Here is a 20,064-nt window from a genome sequence, read left to right on the forward strand (position 1 = left end):
GCAGGGATAAAGGACTAGCCTAACCAGATAACAGAGGGAGACACAACTAGGGAGACTACGACTCGAGCCTAGATGTTATCATGCAAAATCATCCCTAAGTTATGTTTTTTAGCTAAATGGCACAAGGGCCAACCTATCCTAAGCATGGCTCACACAGGAAGCAAGCCACACACACTCTTAACTTGCACAGGAAGCAAGCCAAGCAAAACCTAACTTGCACAGGAAGCAAGTCTAAACTAATCCTAACTTGCACAGGAAGCAAGTCAAACAATCCTATCTTGCACAGGAAGCAAGTCAAACAATCCTATCTTGCACAGATAGCACACGTTATACACAAACAAGTGGCTCAAACAAGGGTTAGGTTTTAGTCAAGGGGTCATATCAACCTCAACAAACAAACCTCTGGAACTGGGTGAATGCGCTCTTAACCTTGCCATTGAGGGGCTAAGGTGAAGCAGATGAAAGGATGAGTGAAGATAAGACTTCACAGCTCTTATCCCTGGCCTGGGAGAGCTCAAGACAAGAATGTGTGGGTTCAGAAAGTGGGAACCCTTCTACACATTTAAACTGACTCAACTGTACAGTTGTACAAGATCTTGGGTTTTTATCTGTAATGCATCAACACAGTGGTGTGAGCAAGGCAGATGACACACTGAATAGTGGGGGATAGATTGCATATCCCTACCTTCCACCAATTGCCTCTTCACTTAGGAGGACTTTGACTCTATGCAAGGACAAAGTTAAACATCCACAAACATTGCCTCTTAAGGAGGGCTTCAGACAGTTGCCTGGCCAAGTAACAGGCCAGGTCTTCCAGACTACATGGAGACTAGAAGCATACCTCAATGCAAATTGCTTATACAAGCAAAGCAAAGCAAAAAGTTCACAAGGAACTAAGCAACTAAAGCACCTTTTTTGAAGCAGAATGAGAAACAGTTGTTGTTTGGTCTTTGAGGCTCAAAACAGCTGGCCTTTAACACCCTAGATGATGAATGGGAGAAGTACTTTGGCTAGACATGGCTTGGTTTGGATACAAGCAGCTTCTGTCATGGAGGATGTGTTGCACAAACAATGCTGCCTTTCTTGCTTCCAGTCGTGGTTCAGGACTTGCAACAGCTTTCAAAGTGATGGAATGTGATGATAAACCTAAACCAAGCTCGAGTCTTTTTGGTTTTTTTTTTGCAGAAAAGTCAAAAATGAATAGAATGAGTTCTTTGAGAGGTGAGTTTTTTTGTTGTGTGTTTTGTGGCTACCTCCTGTGGTGTCAAATGACAGGAAATGTTGTTTTGGTATTGTGTCAAACAAGGCAGGGTTTTGGAAGTTCTGGGCAGAAAAATCAAAATGCAAATGGCAAGGATGAATGCAGTCTTGTGAGAGTGTGAGGTTGGTTGTGTAGGTTGGCAAGGCAGTGATGCTAAGTTGAGTGAAACAGGCTATTGTTGGTTTTTATCATGACAGAAGGAATAATGGAGTATGCTCTGCTGTTGTATGTTGCTTCTTTGTGGTCATTGAGTTTTGACAGCTTTTTCACATCTGCCAATAGCAGGGTGGATCAAGATGAGTGAAAGATTGGTTTGGAGTTTGTGGACTGGAAAATGAAAAAAGTGCCAAGGTGTGGTTTTTTGAGTGAATGAGAGAAAAGCAGTTCAGTTGGTTTGTGTTTGACAGGTTTTGATGGATACTGTGCAGGGTTTCCAAGAGTGGCCAAGGATGAGCAGTTTGGTTGAGTGAAGTCTTTTGGCTTTTTGCTGTTGGATGTGGTGACAGGGCTTTTGAAATGCAAAGCAAAATGGCCAGGTGAGAGAGTGAGCCTTTGTGTGGTTGCAATTGGTTATGTTGCTAAGTTATCCCAATGATAAAAAAATGAACCAGTCTCCTTTAGCAGTTGCCTTGTGGTCTTTTGTGGTTCCTTAATTCCTCATGACAGGAAATGAGGTTTTGAAATCTCCATTGGAAGTTGCCCTCTTTTTTGACAGAAATTGCAAGTGTCAAAGGCAAGGTCCAAATGAAGGATTTTCTGCTGCACACTCTTTGATGGCAAAAATGAGGTTATGTTCTTCAATCAAAGCAAGGTCATGCTGTTGGATCTTGGTCTATGGTATGGCAGGTTTTTCCTTTTGTGCCTGACAGAGAGCTTGAAATGCCAAGAAAATAGCAAGGTGAGGTTGGAAAATGAGTGAAAGTGTTTGGTCTGCTACTTGTTCATCATGGTTTTACAGGAAAATTTTCACAGTGCCAAAGCAAGTACAGTCCAAGGCAAGGTATGGTTCTCTTGACAGCAAAATAGGAATGCAAGTAAGAGATTCAGCATGAGTGAATTGGTATGCTATTGGTTATGTGGCTGTGTTATGTGTGTGTCCAAAACAGAAAATGATGGCCAAAATTCTGCTATGTGAGAGTGGTACAAGTATGGTTCATGAATTGGATTTGTTGTAAACATGTCCTTTTGCCAATGTTCAAGTAAACTAGTAAGGCCATATGTACTTGTTGGTTATTTGGCTGCATAATGAGGCTCACCATGACAGAAAAATTGCTGCATAATGCTGCTAGTACAAGGCATGGTTGTGGAAGCATGGACAAGTATGGTGAATTTGTACCTTTCTTACAATTCAAGCAACCAAGCAATGGCTTCATGTACTGCATATTTTGACTTTGCAAACACATTCTAAATGACATTTCTGAGCTTTCCCAATTAGCCAAATGGTAGAAAAAGGTTTATATCAAAAAGTCAACTCTTGGTCAAACTTGCATTTAAATGAAATAGGTCAAAAAATGCCATTTTGATTGGTGAAGTTTTGGCTCATGAAATTTATATTTTTGGAAAGAGGGGATCAAATGTGACTTGTAGGAAAAAACCCCACCAAAATTGGCCAAACGGTTTGAGAGATATGGCCCTTTGAAGTTCAAGATTTTCTGAAATCGATTCGATCATAACTTGCCAACCACACATGGGAATTGAGAGTTCTAGGACTTTTTGGAAATGGGAGAACAAGATCTTCAACTTTCATGTTGGGCAAAAATTCATTTGAGGCTTGTATCAAAATGTAAGTTTGAGGATCAAGACTTTCCATTTATGGCAGGTTTCAGTTACAGGCCCAGTTTCCATTTTGGGAAATTTTGATCTGGCTTCAAATTCTTCCATGATGGTGTTTGGCATGATATATGATGACTATTTGGACATGAATGAACTCTCACAAACCAATTCCAATCATCAAATCACTGATTAAATGGACAGTTGACCAACAGTTGACTTTTAGGGTTTCTGTCTGATTGTGCATTGACTGATGACTTCCAAACCCTAATTCCTTGAGAACTTGACTTCAAATGATGTCCCAAGTTGTATGAACTCTTGATTATTGATCATGATGCCCAAATTCCACAAGAATGACCACCATCCACTGCTTTGACTGACAGTTGACTTTTTTAGGGTTTTTGACTGTCTGTGTATGAACTGCTGACCTCTGAGCCTTCAACCCTTGACTAAAATACTTCCAATAGACCTCCAAGCCATGTGAACTTGTTTGGACAAACCCCAAGGCCTTGGTTCTATGAGAAATTCCTTTGCTTGCTTGGTTGACTGATCAGGAGATTAGTTTGACCTAATTCTTGATTGCTTGCTCTTGAGGCAACTGAGGGACAATGCAAATGCTATGCAATGGACCATGATATGCTATGACCAAATATGAAAATGTATGTACAATGATAGGTGCAAATTTGAGGTGCTACACTTAGCTAGTTCACAGTGGTGCACCAGCCTGAAGATGTTCTTACTGATTCCATTGAACAATGCATTCAAGGCCTTCGAATTTCCAAGAGCTAATGCCTCTTGCTCCTTGTCCCACTCTTCTTCAGGAATTTGCACACTGACTCCATCTTCACCTGTCCTCATTGGATGTTCCCATCCTTTGTTGATAGCTCTCCAGACTTTGCTATCTAGAGACCTTAAGAAGGCTATCATACGAGGCTTCCAGTCATCATAATTAGAGCCATCCAACATGGGTGGTCTATTTGAGTGTCCTATATCCTTGTCCATGGTACTAGAAAGTAACTTCCCTAGATCTCACCCAGAAATTCACAGGCAGGGTGCCTGCTCTGATGCCAATTGAAATTCTAGTTATCAGACTTTAGATGTCACACAGGTTGTTATGACATCCAATTCTGCACAGACAAGAATTATGCAGAACTTAACAGTAAGTGCAGTAAATAACACAAGTAATTGTTTACCCAGTTCAGTCCAACATGACCTACATCTGGGGGCTACCAAGCCATGGAGGAAATCCACTATCAGTAGTATTAATTCAAAGCTAAACTCACCCGTTTACAACTTGTCACTTAATCCCTACCCAATGCAATTTCAATCTTACTCTAAGATCAGAGTTCCTACTCACTCCCCCTCAATCACCTCAGTGATTACTACCTTTAATCAATATTAAAGACAACTTTGAAGTCACACTTCAAACAACTCTTGATTGTGCTTAACAGCTTTAATCAAGATACACAGCACTCACGCTTAAAAGCTTTGAGCGACACAACACTTACAACTCAATGAACACCCTATACCAAAACAATCATCAACGTGATAATGGCTTGGCTTACAAGATATGTCTAATACAAGACTCACAAAAATACAGCAGTGAAGTATGATGGACACACTTAATCTTCACGCCTCAAAATCCCCAAAACTGAATGAAGGAACGACTTCCTTTTATATTGCAGTACCTGGGCTTTAGCACTTGTATTCTCCTGAATTTAAGGTCACGCGAGTTCCCATAAATTCAATATCTAGGTTACTAACAAATAGGCTATTTGTTAGGTTCATTAAATGTAGCTTGGTTGTTGATTTCCTGGTTTTTCTCTAAGCTGTTGAATCCCTGAAGAATAGCCTGAGAAAAAGCTGAAACAGAAAACTGAATAACCTACAATATAGCATATGCTGTCAGGAATGAATGTCACGACATTCAGCTTGACATCAAGGATCATATGCTGAGTCTGTTTTTCCATAAAACAGACTGTACAATTTTGTTGACCTGTACATGACCAAAAAGACCATGATACAGTAACAACTTACATTAATAAATGTCAAAGTATCCAATTTGACATTTACACATTTGGCCTTAAGTTAGTTCTGTTATCCTCTTGAAGAACAAACTAAGAAACATACTGAAGTGTAGCAGAACACCACTCTGTCTATTATTCAGTATATACTGTCCATGATGAATGTCATAACATCCAGTTTGACATTCATACAGTAGGCCTTATGCCAGGTCTGGTTCTTCCTTGATAACCAGACTGCAAATGAATACTGAGCTCTAACAGAACACCAACTGTTTTATTCCTCAGTAGCTGCTGACAGGGATGAATGTCACAGTCTCCAGTTTGACATTCAATAAATCCTGTATTAGCTAATCCTGCAGTAACTACTCAAGTGTGTCATGACATCAGTCAAGACATCAGAGTACAGTTAGATATTCTAACCTACAATGCAGTCACACATACACACCATGTCATGACATCAGTCAAGACATTAGAATCCAGCTAGTGTTTTACCATATAATGCAGCCAATTAAACACCTACACATTCTAGTAAGTGAGATTGTAAGTCTCCCATTCTTCATGGCATTGTGTGGAGACTTAAACTTTTTTCCTTCCATGGGAGCTAGTGGCATACTTGTTGAATTATCCAAGTTGGAGCCCTTTTCGTGGAAGATGTCTTGGTTTAAGGATTCATACTTGTGAATGAATGGTTAAGTGTTTTCCAAAGAATGACTTAATCAATTAAAATTCACCACTAACATTTGACTAACCATTGACTAACTCTTGTTAATATTGCTTTAATTTCAGTCATTTATCATCCATTGCCATTTAAATTTCATATAACTTGTTTATGTTTCAAGCCATTTTCACTTTGCTCATTTAAGCCATATCTTGTGATTGTATATATTGTTTGTTTGCTTTTGGTTTTGTTTGTGGTCTTAGGACCTTAAAACATTTAATAACAAGAGAAACCCTAAAAAAAATTTGGTGGTCTGTTGGAATTGATATGAACTTTTGGACTTAGGATTAGGAAACTTCCCATGTGCTAAAGGACTTGGCCAATGCCAACATTCTGAGACTGGGCTATCTCTGATTATGCCTTCATCTGATGCAAGACCTTTCGGTGCTCTGGATTCATCTGCTACTCTATCTTTGTGCTTAATTGCTTATTTTGTTGTTTGTCTATGTCTGATGTTTTTTTCTGAGTTGATCAAGGAATATTTCATCTGATACAAATTGGAAGACAATGAAGACTGCTAGTTCTTGGAATGCTTGCTTGGATGTGGCTATCTTTATTTGATGCCTTGATCTTCATGATGTCTGTATATTTGGTCATTGCTTATTGGTTATTGCTTGATTAAAGCCCAAAGGAAAATGGGTTTCTATATGACATTCTTGTATGTTGGATTGCATCCCATTGGTCAGATCTTTTCAACTCTTAACTTTTAAATTTGTGCTTAGGATAACCCCTTCATCTCCCCCCACTTCTTTAATTTCAAAATCTCTCCCTCTTTTCAAAAAAATTCTTTACTTGTGATTTCAAAATTAGGCATGTTTAATGATTAGAAACTTTGGCCTTATGCCAATGAATTTTCAAACTTTTTCTTAAACTAAACTTGTAAATAAACTTAACCATATTGACTTAAATTTCAAAAGACAAAAAGAACTAACAACTCCATTCAAATCTTTGGCTTTTTATGCCCTTTTACTTAAACTTTTTGTTAAAATCAATTCACCAACTTCTTTGAAATTTTCACCACGAACTACGAGGTTTTGATCCCTAATTTTTATGTTGGTACGTAGGCATAAGACCGAAGATCTTGTCAAACACAAAAATATAACCAATGAGTTCTTTTCTCATCTCCACACTCTTTTTCATCAAACATCTTTTATACCAAAAACACATGCACACATAAAAAAGGGCTCCCTAGGAGTACCTAGGACACTTTGGATGCTAACACCTTCCCTCTGTGTAATCAACCCCCTTACCTGTAATCTCTGGAATTTTATTAGTTTTGCTTTGGAAACTTCTTATCTTTGGGTTTTGTTCGTACTTTTCCCTTTTCCTTTGGAAACAATAAAAGCGTGGTGGCGACTCTGGTTTTATTGACGTCAAGTTTATCCATAGCTTGATGGTCATGAATTTACTGCTACATAAATTAAGTGGAGACTCTGCTAGGGAGTATTCCTCAGTGGGTTTAGCCTACTTTTTTATATGAATATATTTGTATATTTTGTTTGTGTGATATGATCTGTCTGTTGTGCTTGGTGATCTCTATATGGTGAGATAAGTTCTAACCCAAACTTGAGTGCAATTAAGATATGAGGATGGTATAATCATGTTCAACTTGTGTGGAGTAGTCCTTAACAAGTTGGCTTGAGACCCATCTACTTAGTGGAAACCTCTTTAGAGTTACTGATGTCACACAAGTTATTTGTGGATAGGAATTACTTTCTCTAAACTGGGGTCCGAGAAGCTGAGGACCGTAGAGCATTTAACCTAACTTGGCCTATTTAGGACATAGTGTGGAGACGGTTCAGGTGTAGACTTGATAATAGTTGTTACACGATACTACACTCAGACGAGTTTCTCTTGAGAATATTATGGGTTGATGAGTCAGTCATCCTAACCTATAATATCTGATAGACGGGATTAAGACTCTTGGCACTTTTGTAGAACATGATCTGCATGTTTTTATCCTTAGTACACTCCTTTGGGATGGTTCTTAACCTGACTCCATGCTCGTGACTCACAATAAACCCTTTGATTCTCGGTTGATCCGATCAAATCTCATTAATATAAATGGAACTTGGGTGTTGATAAGGTGAAAACCATAATCCATCAAAATGGATGATTGATCTTGATGATGACTTGATCCATCCCTTGACCTTTGTTTGTGTTTGTCTTGTGTATGATCCCTTGTTTGTGATTGTTGCATTCATGCATTCATGCGCATCATAACATTCATCACAGAAAAATAAATTTCAAGGAAACTAAGGACTTATTTGCAAATATTTTCAGACCATGGATTGTGGACGAAGGAACACTAAAAAGTACAGTTTCAGATATCCTTATTTGAAAGAGCTAAGGAAGTTGTCATCCTTTGTATTAGATCCCTTGGACTTTAAGCAACGTCATGGAAAGCTCTTGTCTATATCATCTGCTGATGTGTTTGAAGGACTTCTGAGTGTTTTGGTTCAGTTCTATGATCCTCTCTACTGATGCTTCACTTTTCCTGATTATCAGCTTGTGCCTATGTTAGAGGAGTATGCCCATCTCTTAGGAATACCTGTATCTGACAAGGTACCTTTTAGTGGATTGAAGGAGATTCTCACATCTCATGTCATAGCTGAAGCTCTTCATTTGAATAAATCTGAGATTGATGCTCATTTGGTGAAGAAAGGAGGCATTCTTGGGTTGACTTCTGAGTTCCTCATTGGTAAAGCAACTGTCTTTGCTCAAGCCGGTAGTATGGATGTGTTTGAAGCCATCTTGGTATTGTTCATCTATGGTTTAACTTTGTTCCCTAATATTGATGATTTTGTTGATGTTAACTCCATTACAATCTTCTTGATTGGGAATCTTGTTCCTGCTCTGTTGGGTGACATGTATTTCTCTTTGCATTTGAGGAATTCTAAAGGTGGTGGAACTATTTTGTGCTATGTTCCTCTTCTGTACAAGTGGTTTATTTCTCACTTTCCTCAGACGCCTGCTTTTTCGGAGAACAAGCAATATCTACGATGGTCTTAGAGACTTATGTCTCTCACTAATGATGATATTGTTTAGTATAGTTCTGCACTGAGTAGCTTGGATATTATTGATAGTTGTGGTGAGTTCTCTAATGTGCCTCTCATTGCTACACAAGGAGGAATCAACTACAACCCTGCTTTGGCTCGTCCTCAACTTGGGTTCCCCTTGAGAGATAAACCTAATAACACTTAGTTAGAAGGTCTATTTTATCAAGAGGGTAAAGATCCCCAACTTTTGAAGAGAAAGATGGTGCATGCTTGGCATAATGTGCATAATAAAGGAAGATCCAAGCTTGGTCTATGCAACTGTGTAGCTTTGGAAGCTTACACCATTTGGGCGAAGAAGAGAGATTTGCAGCTGAAGATGTTGTATTCTTGTGAGAGACCTATTTTTCTGGTTGGGATGAGCCATCAACTCTCCCTGAACAATATGTAAAGGAGTTGGAAGACGCACTTTCCAAGATGAAACAAGAGTGAGATATGTGGGAAGAGCGGTTCTGTGCTTTGATCCCTAAGCATGAAGAGTTGCAGCTTGAGTATAAGGATAAAGATGCACTTATTGAGATTCTTGAAGACCGTGTAGTGAAGAGATAGAGAGATCCAGAGGATTTATCTTCCTCTAGCATGCCTTAGCCTTCCGGTGCTTGGAAGAAGATTGTTGATCAGCTAGTTCTTGAGAAAGCTCGGATGAAGACATCCTTTGAGTCCGAGATTCGACACATCCGAAGGAAGTATGCACTCATAGCCAGATTATCTGATGCAGTTGCTAGGGATCCTTAGGATGATAGTTTCCTCTTCTCTTGTATTTGTATTTTACTTTCTGAAATTGTACTCAGTATAATCCTTCCAACTTTTATGAATAAAAAGAGATTTTATTGTCAAATGAATTGTTAATTGTTGATTGAATATATATTTTTTCAAATGAGAATTCATATATTCTTTGAAATTAAAAATAATCAAAACATTGCATTTCATGCATCATTTGCATAACAGGTTTCTTTCGCCAAATGTCTTATCATTTCTTCTTTTGTGCATCAGCCAAGCTGACTCACCACTATAATACTCACACTAATCAACCGAAAAGAATGGAGCAACTAGAGCAAGAGAACAAAGAGCTGAAAGTTGAGATCGCCAGACTTACGTCACTAATAGAGTCTGTCATTGCTGCCCAGAATTAGTCATCACCATCTCCTGCAACACCTCCTCCTCAAAGAATCGTCCTTTATGAGATTGCTTCTTCAACTGTTCCAGTTGTTGCTGCCAGCCAATCCATTCCTGATATGCATGCTGGATTCCCTTGGGGAATGCCACCAAATTTTATGCCATAAGGGTATGCACTCATCTTTGCTTCTCTGCTGGCATATAGCCCGGTCATGTCAGTGCCACCTCCTGTTGTTCACACTTTTCCTCGTGTTGATGACACTATCTACCACTTTGAGCCGTCTGAAGGTTCATACGTCTACGAAAAGATGGATGAAATGAAAGATCAATTCCTTGAGCTGCGCAAAGAACTGAAAACTCTGAGAGGGAAAGATTTTTTTGGGAAGAGTGTTGTTGAACTCTGCTTGGTTCCTAACGTCAAGATCCCGGTGAAATTCAAGGTCCCAAACTTTGAAAAATACAAAGGGAATACTTGCCCGCTAAGCCATCTTATTATGTATGCTAGGAAAATGTCTACTCAAACTGATAATGATCAGCTGTTGATTCACTATTTCCAAGATAGTTTAACTAGAGATGCCTTGAGGTGGTACATGGGCCTGGACAGTGCAAGCATCCCTACTTTCAATGACTTGGGTGAAGCCTTTATCAAGCAGTATAAGTACAATGTGGATATAGCGACTGATAGAGATCAATTGAGGTCGATGTGTCAGAAGGACAAAGAGACATTTAAAGAATATGCCCAGAGATGGAGACAATTAGCTGCTTATCCGCCTCTTGAAGAGAAGGAGATGACTAAGATTTTCTTAAAGACGTTGAGTTCGTTTTACTACGAACTTATGATTACAAGTGCCCCCAATGATTTTACCGAAATGGTAAACATGGGGATGAGGATAGAAGAAAGAGTCTGTAAAGGACGTTTGACTAAAGAAGAGGCGTCAACTAGCAAGAAATACAATGGTAATTTCTCCAAGAGGAAGGAAGGAGAAGCCAATTCAATATCAGTGGGGAGGCAGAGGAGGCCTCATGTCAGAAAAATTTCTACACCCCGTCAACATCAACACCAAGTTTCTTCAGTAATTCCAATTATTTCCAACAATCCCAACAATCAATCAGTTCCAATTCAACAACAACAACATCAACAACAGCTGCAACAAAGAACCAACTTCAACATCAACAATCATCACCAACAAAATTTTGAGAGGAAGCAGGTCTCATTTGACCCCATTCCTATGACATACGCAGAATTGTACCCGTCCTTGGTCCTCAAGAATCTCATTCAGCCAAGAAACCCTCCGCAAATACCTGAGCCACTACCATGGTGTTTCAAGCCTGATCTTCGTTGTGCTTTTCACCAGGGATCCCCTGGTCATGGTATTGACCCTCCCCGAAGTCCAGTTGTCACTAACATCTTATTCAAAGGCTAGTTATTACTAGTATTTGTTTTAAATCCAATTATTATTGGTATCCTTGAGTTTTACTTGTCACTGGTATCATTTTAAAATCCAATTATTATTTGTATCCTTGAGGTCCATTTGTCAGTGACATTATCTTAAAGACCTAGTTGTCACTGGTATTATCCCAAAGTCCAATTGTTATTGGCGCTCTTTGTTTTTAATCCAATTATTATTGGTATTCAAGGTTCAATCGTTATTTGCACAGTTTGAAGTCCAATTCTCACTAGCACCAATCTGCAAACTCCAATTGTTATTGGTAACCAATTCTGGTTGTTACCAGCATGCATCCTTTAAAGTCCAGTTGTAACTGGTACCCTGTTTTCAAAGTCCAATTGTCATTCGAATCCAAAGTCCAGTTGTCACTAGCACCATTTTCCAAGCCTGGTTGTTACCATCTTTACTCTCGAAGTCCAATTGTTATTGGCACCTTTTAAAGTTCAATTGTTATTGGCACATTATCTTAAAATCCAATTGTTATTGGTATCCCAAGTCCAGTCATCACTGGAATCACTTATAAGGTTGATTGTTATCAGTGTATGTTTTCCAAATCTAGTTGTCACTGGTATCTCTTTAGAGTCCGGTTATCACTAGGATCTCTTTTTAAGTCCAATCATTATTGGTATCCCCTAGAGAGTCTAATTGTACCTGGCCATCATTTTCAAACATCCAATTGTTATTTATGTCCTTAAAATCTAGTTGTCACTGGTATCCTTTTAAGACCAGTTGTAACTGGCGCGCTATTTACAAATCCAATTGTTATTGGTACCTTTTAAGTCCGGTTGCAACTGGCATTCGATTTCAAAATACAATTGTTATTGGTACCTTTCAAGTCAAGTTGTTACTGGCATCATTTATTAAAATGTAATTGTAATTGATACCTTAAGTCTGGTTGTGACCGACATCGTTTGAAAAGTCCAATGGTTATTGGTACCTTCAAATTCCAGTTGTTACTGGCCCCAGTTTGAAAACTCCAGTTGTAATTAGCACCAATCCATTAGAAGCTGGTTTTAACCAATGGTTACGGTTAAAGTCCAACTTTGTTGGAACATGCAGAGAGTTTTATACCCTATTTATCCTGATGTTTCCTAGAAAGTTATGTATGACTCTTTATTCTAAGGAATTCCCATAAGTTTGTATGTCGTTCTTGTTAGAAAACTCCGACATTTTGTCTTGATTGATTTCTTTGTAAAGAATCATAATAGCTTTTGCATGGATGCTTTTCTTGTTAGAAAACTCCCGAGTTTTGTCTTGATTTGAATTCCTTGTCATGGATCTCTTTTGTTGATTGATTGATTTCCTGTAAGAAAACTCTAGAACATTGTGACGATTGATTTCATTGTTATGAATCCCCAAAGTCTTTGATTGGACATTTTTCTTGTATAAACCCCACGAGTTTTATCTTGGAAGATTTCTTTGTAAGGAATCTCTAAATTTCTTTTATATGGATTAATTTTCTTGTAAGAAAGCTTCCAGATTTGTCTTGGATGTATTCCGAGTTTGCCAATTTGTTTGGTTAGGTGCTTTTCTTGTTAGAAAACTCCATAATTTTGTGTAGGATATATTTCTTGTCAAAAAACTCCAAAACTTTTGAATTCTCTTGTATTCTAAAGTTTCGTTTGTCAACTTTTACTTTGGATATTCTCCATTGTCTTTTCTTCAGTGGGTTATTATCCCTAGTAAGTTTTCACTCTCATTTTTGTTTCATATGGGCCACCATTTCCTTGCCTCTATCATTCCCCACAAATTTGTCTTTCATTATTCATCCATCGTAAAATATCCTGCTAATGTCCATCTCATATCACATCATATCCCTAAAAAAACCAAATAGATAAAAGAGTCATTCATACATGCATAGCATATCATATCATGTCATATGCATACTGTCACACTCCAATTTTGAATCTGAATCACCGAATAAATACATACATCATAGCTTTTTCATCTCTCCATATCATAGCTTGCATTTTCTACCGCATAATGCCTAAAATGTTAGTAGAAATAAATTTTCGAATATACAGGCATACCAGTTGAATCAACTTTCAAACATGGGTTAAATTAGCGAGTGAAAAATTTCAAGTTGAACTTGTAGACATCCGTTTTGTTAATCTACGTTTCACGTAGTTTAACCTGGTGTGCTCTTTTTATTTTTTCGACTACTTTTTCGATCACATTTTGATCTTCCTGAAGCTTTCAACTGATCATTTTTTACTTCAATATTTAACAAACCTGTATGTTTTCGTTAAGTTTATTTCACGGTGGTCATTTTTGTGTATTTAATTTATTTATTTTAGCATTTTTGCGTTCTTTTTTTATTCATTTATTCATTTTCATTTTTCTTATCAAAATGCCAAAAAAATGTTTAAAATTTAATAGTTTATTAATTTGATTCTATTTTACATTAATATATTTATTTGTTATCTTCAATTTAAAACTCTTTTAATACTAAATAATCGCCAGTGAATTTAATTATGGAATAAGGATTTTTTAAACCCTAATATATATATATATATATATATATATATATATATATATATATATATATATATATATATATATATATATATATATATATATATATATATATATATATATATATATATATATATATATATATATATATATATATATATATATATATATATATATATATATATATATAGTGAGTAGTGGTTTCGGATTGGCTGGACACAAAAAGAAAAACTCTCGTACTGACTGACACTTCTCATTTTCATTGATCTTTCTTTCATTTGTGAAAAATGGACCAATAACATCGCAACACCATGGCGGCTTCCTAAAAGAATCATCTCTCATCCAATAAAAAAATGAAGAGAGATGCAAACATATTAGTCTTCTTCTTCCTAGAGATGGACCTGCATTTTTTGATTTGTTTGTCCTCTCTCCAAGCAGTAACCCACTATTCACGCCCTTGAGATCTTCATCACCTTCAAACTCACCTCTTCTCACGTCTGACTTTCGTATGCTCCCTCATGTCCGTACACAAACCACTATAAGCCTCGTCATACTTCACCCTTCAAACAACTTTGATTCACCAACCCCAAACCACAAAAACACATTTGACATCACCTTCAATAGAAGAAACCACAACAACATTATAACAACTCTCTTCATCTTCTCAAGCAATGGATTTCAAACAATGAGTTTTTTGTTATCTTGATTACTATTTTCTTTTATTTGATGTTATTTCAATCTGGGGTTTAAATTGGGTTTTGGGCCCTATTTGATTCAAATATTCCTTATTGGCTTACACCCCATATAAATTATACCCTTTTTTCTCTTTTCACCCTCTTTAATTATTTTGTTTTTGTTTTTGTTTATTTGTTCGTATTTGTGAGTATTTTATGTTTTAGAGTTTAATTTTGATTAGGATATTAGGTCTCTTTTGGGTTTCCTAATTGTTACTAATACCATATCCGTTTTTGCACCTCCCACATGTTGAATAACTTTGTTATATAGTAATATTGGGTTGCTGTTGTTTAATTCCATTTCGTAAAATTTGAAATTTTGAATAGCGAATTTGACAATTTCATGTCGTTATGCCGCTGAAATTTCAATACATTGATAGATATTTTCGCCGCGTTATGACTCTTTGCATACGACATTCCATTTATTGTCGATACACACAAACCGACTTTGCATGAATTTCTCAACTTTTTTCTTATTTTGAATTTTGATTATGAGGTTTACTTAATCGCGGATTGATATCGTTTTCTTTTCCATTGTGTGAATTAAGCCTCACTTTACGATTTCACTTGCTGAGTGTATCAGTTCATTTCATGCCATTTTGCAATGATATGTTTCATGTTAGCATTTCTTTCGACTCATGATAACACACAACGATCTAACTTCGTTGCATTTAAATCAAATTTGAACTCAATTTCCATTTTCCTTGCACGTCCTTGCGTTATGTGACATTGGTTCACATCTCTGCATCATGATCTTGATCTGTGCATGTTTCATTCTTGTTTTACTTCTTTCGATTTAATTATAATGAACGTGTGTTGTGCCTATGACGTGTGTGTTTCCATCTCCTATCTCTTGGCTTGCTCTTGGGATTTCTTACATTGAGACTTTTTTTGTGCACATACACTCACTTGCTTGCTTTTTTTTATTAGGTTTTTTCTCTAATCGTTTCGTTATTTCATATGCCTATTCAACATATGTACCCCCATTTCCATGACGTGTAATAATATTATCGCTTTATTTTTTATTGCTTTGCTTAGGTACTTTCTAACACAAGAATAAAATCAACCCCTTTTCAAAAAGAACAAATTCAAAACTCGATCCAACGTCTAGTATTTTTTCAAAGACTCAACCATTTCAAACTTTATTTTCAACTCATTCTTATTGTTCCCTATTTCTAAAACCTTTCACTTTCAAACTATTTTCAAACTTTCAAACTATTCTATTAAACCATTTTGCAATCGTTAATCAAATGCTTGATCCAACATCAAACCATTTTCACAATGAAAATCAAGAAAGTGTAATTCCTATTTTACACTTTTTAATGAAGATGGAAATAGAACATGATGGATACCACGAGCTCCAAAGGCTAAGATTCGAGATGGATATCTCACCCATCCTAGCTCTTTCCATCATTCAAAACTGTAAATGCGAATTTTTCAAACCCTTTCTCAATCAAATATCAAAACATCTAAAAAATATCAAACCCTTTTGTAAATAAGATAGAAATGAAACATGGTGGATACCATGAGCTTCTAAGACTAGGATTTAAGATGGATATCTCGCTCATCCAAGTTCTCGCCATTACTCAAAACACATTCAAACCAATCAAACTCCTTTTCTTGTCGCCACACGATTGATCCTCAAACCCTTTTTGCAATCGAAAGGTACTTTGTCTCAAGACAATGCAAAATATTTTTTTGTCCACTTGAACATGTGAGTAAGCTTGTGATGTTGCCCATGAAAGTTGATTTGTAAATCCATTCGGTCGTGATGCAAACGTTCCCTTTTCCACTTGTTTTGGGTCGCCAACAATGTTTTTATCGATTAACACAAAATATATTTTGCTAAAATCGACCAACAAAAAAATTCTACCTAGGACTATTTAAGCCTTGAGTTTCTATTGCACCTGAAGATACGTAGCAGCATGATTTGTAAATCTTGTCACGCACATTAATAGAAAATCCAAAAACATTTTATATTTTCTTTTGGTCCTATTCTTTCTTTCCCTCTTAATAACTCGAGAAGCCTAACATTTCTAAGCTAACATTAACACGTATAACTAATCAAACGATTCCCATTGAGTATAACAAACGTGAGGGGTGCTAATACCTTCCCCTTGCGTAATTGACTCCTGAACCCTGATTTGGTTGTGATGACCAATATCACTGTCGTTCTTTCTTGGGTTTTATTGATATTTCTCATTTCCTTTTTAGGAATAAATAAATTTCGGTTGTGACTCTGTTTAGTCCATCCTGCGAGCATGCGATTGTGCTTTGCAAAGTCGCGTTCTCATTTTTCGAGGTGCGACAATCATCATGTTGAATTATTTAAGTTCAAATAAGATGGTTCTATTGTTGATTACCAAGATAAATTTGAGAAGTTGGGAAATCCAGTTGTGGGATTTCCTCACGAAGATATTCTTAATTGTTTTATTTCTAGATTAACACCTTAAATTAGAAATAAAATGGCTATTCATAGACTTGTCTCAGTCTCTCAAACAATCGGCCTTGCAAAACTCATTGAAGCCAAATCTTAAGAGGTGAAGCCCAAGTTTTAAAAACTCGTATTTACCACTTTTAATCGTACAAACAATAACTTCCAAATTACACCTATTTCAAAACCATAATACTTAACCTTCCCATAACATACTCCTAATCCTAAACACCCACCCACATCCCAACCACCAAAGAGTCCCATAAAACTCCTATCACAAGCTCAATTACAAGAATGATGTGCACAAGGTCTTTGCTCTAGTTGTGATGAAAAGTTTGTTCTTGGATACAAGTGTGCTTCTAGTAGGTCTCTACTACTTCTAGTTGAGGAAGACACCTAAAAATAAAATAATTAGAAAAGTTAAGTAATGTAGAAGAAGTTGTTGAGACGGGTCCTAGTGATACTTATTTCCATCTATCACCTCAAGCCTTGAGTGGTCAATTTTCTCCCCAAACTCTCAAATTCTAAGGACTAATTGGAGGAATTCCTATGATGGTTCTTTTTGACATAGAAAGCCCTCATAACATATTGCAACCTCGATTGTACAACATCTAAACCTAGCAGCCATATCGATTACCTAATGTTCAAATTACCATATAAAACAAACCTTTCACTATACCCTCTAACTTGTTACCCATGGAGAGTTCTGATGTTGATTTGGGCATGGCTTGACTGCATACTCTAGGGCCAATACATGCATACTTATTAAAATCTTTCTATCATATTTTCCCACAATAAAACTTATGTCACTCTAAAGGTTGATCCTAAATTCCATTCCAAACAAAAAAGCTTTCACTAGCTATGCCAACTAATTCATACAAATTCTATTACCTCCTTACACCTGATTGCCTTTCAAAGAATTGAATCGACAAAAGAACCCATTGAACCCACTATCCCAATCCTTTAAAACATCCCTTCTAATATTCCACCCAAAATTTCTACCATTATCAACAAATACCCTATTATTTTCCAGGGTCCACATGGACCACCACCATCAAGACCACATGACAACCACGTTCTCTCTTCCTAAATACACAACCCATCAATGTAAAACCCTTCCACTATCCTCACACCCAAAAAGAGTAAATGTCTTTAATTATATAACAAATGTTAAGGGAAGGAACAATTATTCCCAACAACAGTCTCTTCTCCTCATCTGTCCTATTAGTTAAAAAATGATGGGAGTTGGGACTTTTATGTTGAATATAGGTTCCTAAATGTTGTTACAGTTAAGGATATGTTTCCCATTGCAAAAATTGACGAGTTATTGGATGAACTAAGTACTACATCAATTTTTAACAAAATAGATTTGCGTTCAGGCTATCATCAAATTATAGTTGCTTTGGAAGATATAGATAAAACTGCTTTACTATCTTTCGAAATTCACTACGAATTTCTTGTAATGTCATTTGAGATTACTAATGCCCTTTCCATATTTCAATTAGCAATGAAAGATTTACCGGACCCTTACTTGCGATGATATATTCTTATTTTTTTATGATATCTTAATTTAATGTTCAAATTTGAGTGATCATTTAACTCATTTTTTAAACTTGTTATAATCAAATGCTTTTATTGCCAAGTTGTCTAAGTGTGTTTTTTGTAGTTGATAGGTTACCTATTTAGGTCATGTGATGTCTGTTAAGGGCATTACTCGATATGCAGAAAAGGTGCAGGCTATTTTAGATTATCCTGAACCTCGCTCACTCACGACTATCTAAGGTTTTTTTTAGGACTTATCGGCTTTTATAGGTGCTTTGTGTGTCACCAAGCCACTTTCGCCGCTCCACTTGCCGATATATTGTGTTCCATTATATTTTCTTAGAGTACTGAGGCTGTGATAACCCATACACAGTTAAAAAATGACTGACATGTTAGTCCTAGCTTTTCCAGACTTTACAAAAATATTCATCATGGAAACAAATGTTTTAGGAGTAACAATAAGTGTTATGTTGTTCCAAGACAGTCACCTCATCGCCTTCTTTAGCAAAAAGATATGTCCCCAAATGCAAGCCATTCCAATTTATGTGCGATAAATGTATGCTATTACAAAAGTAGTTGAAAATGGCATAAGTATATTATTGCTCACAACTCTCATATTTACACAAATCAAAAGAGTCTTAGAAATTTGTAGCTCAAGAAAATCCAAGCATCAGAGCAAAAAACACGAGCTTCAAAATTAAAAGGATTCAACTTTGATATTTTTTATAAACTACGTAAATCAACTCGTAGTTGATGCCTCTAGTAGAAAAATTTATACTAGAGAATCCTTGTTGTCGACCTTGTTCTCACCATTTTTAGATATCCTAACCAAGCTCCAATAGTTTCATACAAAATATAGTGAAGGTCAAAAGTTGGTAGAACAGATGGAACAAAATGAGAGTGAACATAAATTACACAAATTTTTAAAAGTTCTATTGTACTACAAAGATAAAAGTTTAGTACCTAACCTCAAACGACTTCACTTTTTGTACTTTTTGTACCTATCCAGCAAGTCACTCTATTGTTAAGGCAACCACACACGATTGTCAACCTCTTTTGCTTAGGATTCCCTCAAAGTGGAAGTAAAGAACTTTGTCAAATAGTCCTTTATTTTCTAACCGAACAATACCAAAATCAGAAAAAAAAAATGTGTGTTACGACCTCTACCAATACCAATTCTAGTTTGTAAAAAACTTATAGTGGATTTTATTACACATTTACCAAACTCCTTTGGTCACATTATCATTTGGGTGATTTGTGATCGTCTCACCCAGTTCGTGCACTTCGTCTCCTTACCGACCATGTTGTCAACTATGGACCTTGCATCTCGCTTCTTACTATAACTTTGTGTGGAAATATTTGCTTGCAGGTATGAAGCTGATGATCCTGAGGCTGATAACCTTCTTTATGTTTTGGTGACAAAAACGTCGATGAATGCATAAATTGGTGGTGATATATTTCCAACTCTTAGGTGATGTTTATTAAC

The 20,064-nt window shown here is 36.6% G+C and overlaps 1 protein-coding gene across 1 annotated transcript; it reads left to right on the top strand.

Annotated features, from left to right (window-relative positions):
- Nucleotides 1-10,157: 10,157 nt before the first annotated feature.
- On the top strand, nt 10,158-18,576 carry LOC127131344 (uncharacterized). The gene is made up of 3 exons (XM_051060269.1): nt 10,158-10,334; nt 10,599-10,902; nt 18,326-18,576. The coding sequence occupies exons 1-3, from the start codon at nt 10,158-10,160 to the stop codon at nt 18,574-18,576; spliced, it is 732 nt and encodes a 243-aa protein (XP_050916226.1).
- The last annotated feature ends 1,488 nt before the right edge of the window (nt 18,577-20,064 follow it).

This window comes from Lathyrus oleraceus, chromosome 3 (genome assembly GCF_024323335.1).
Source record: "Lathyrus oleraceus cultivar Zhongwan6 chromosome 3, CAAS_Psat_ZW6_1.0, whole genome shotgun sequence".
Taxonomy (NCBI): Eukaryota; Viridiplantae; Streptophyta; class Magnoliopsida; order Fabales; family Fabaceae; genus Lathyrus; species Lathyrus oleraceus.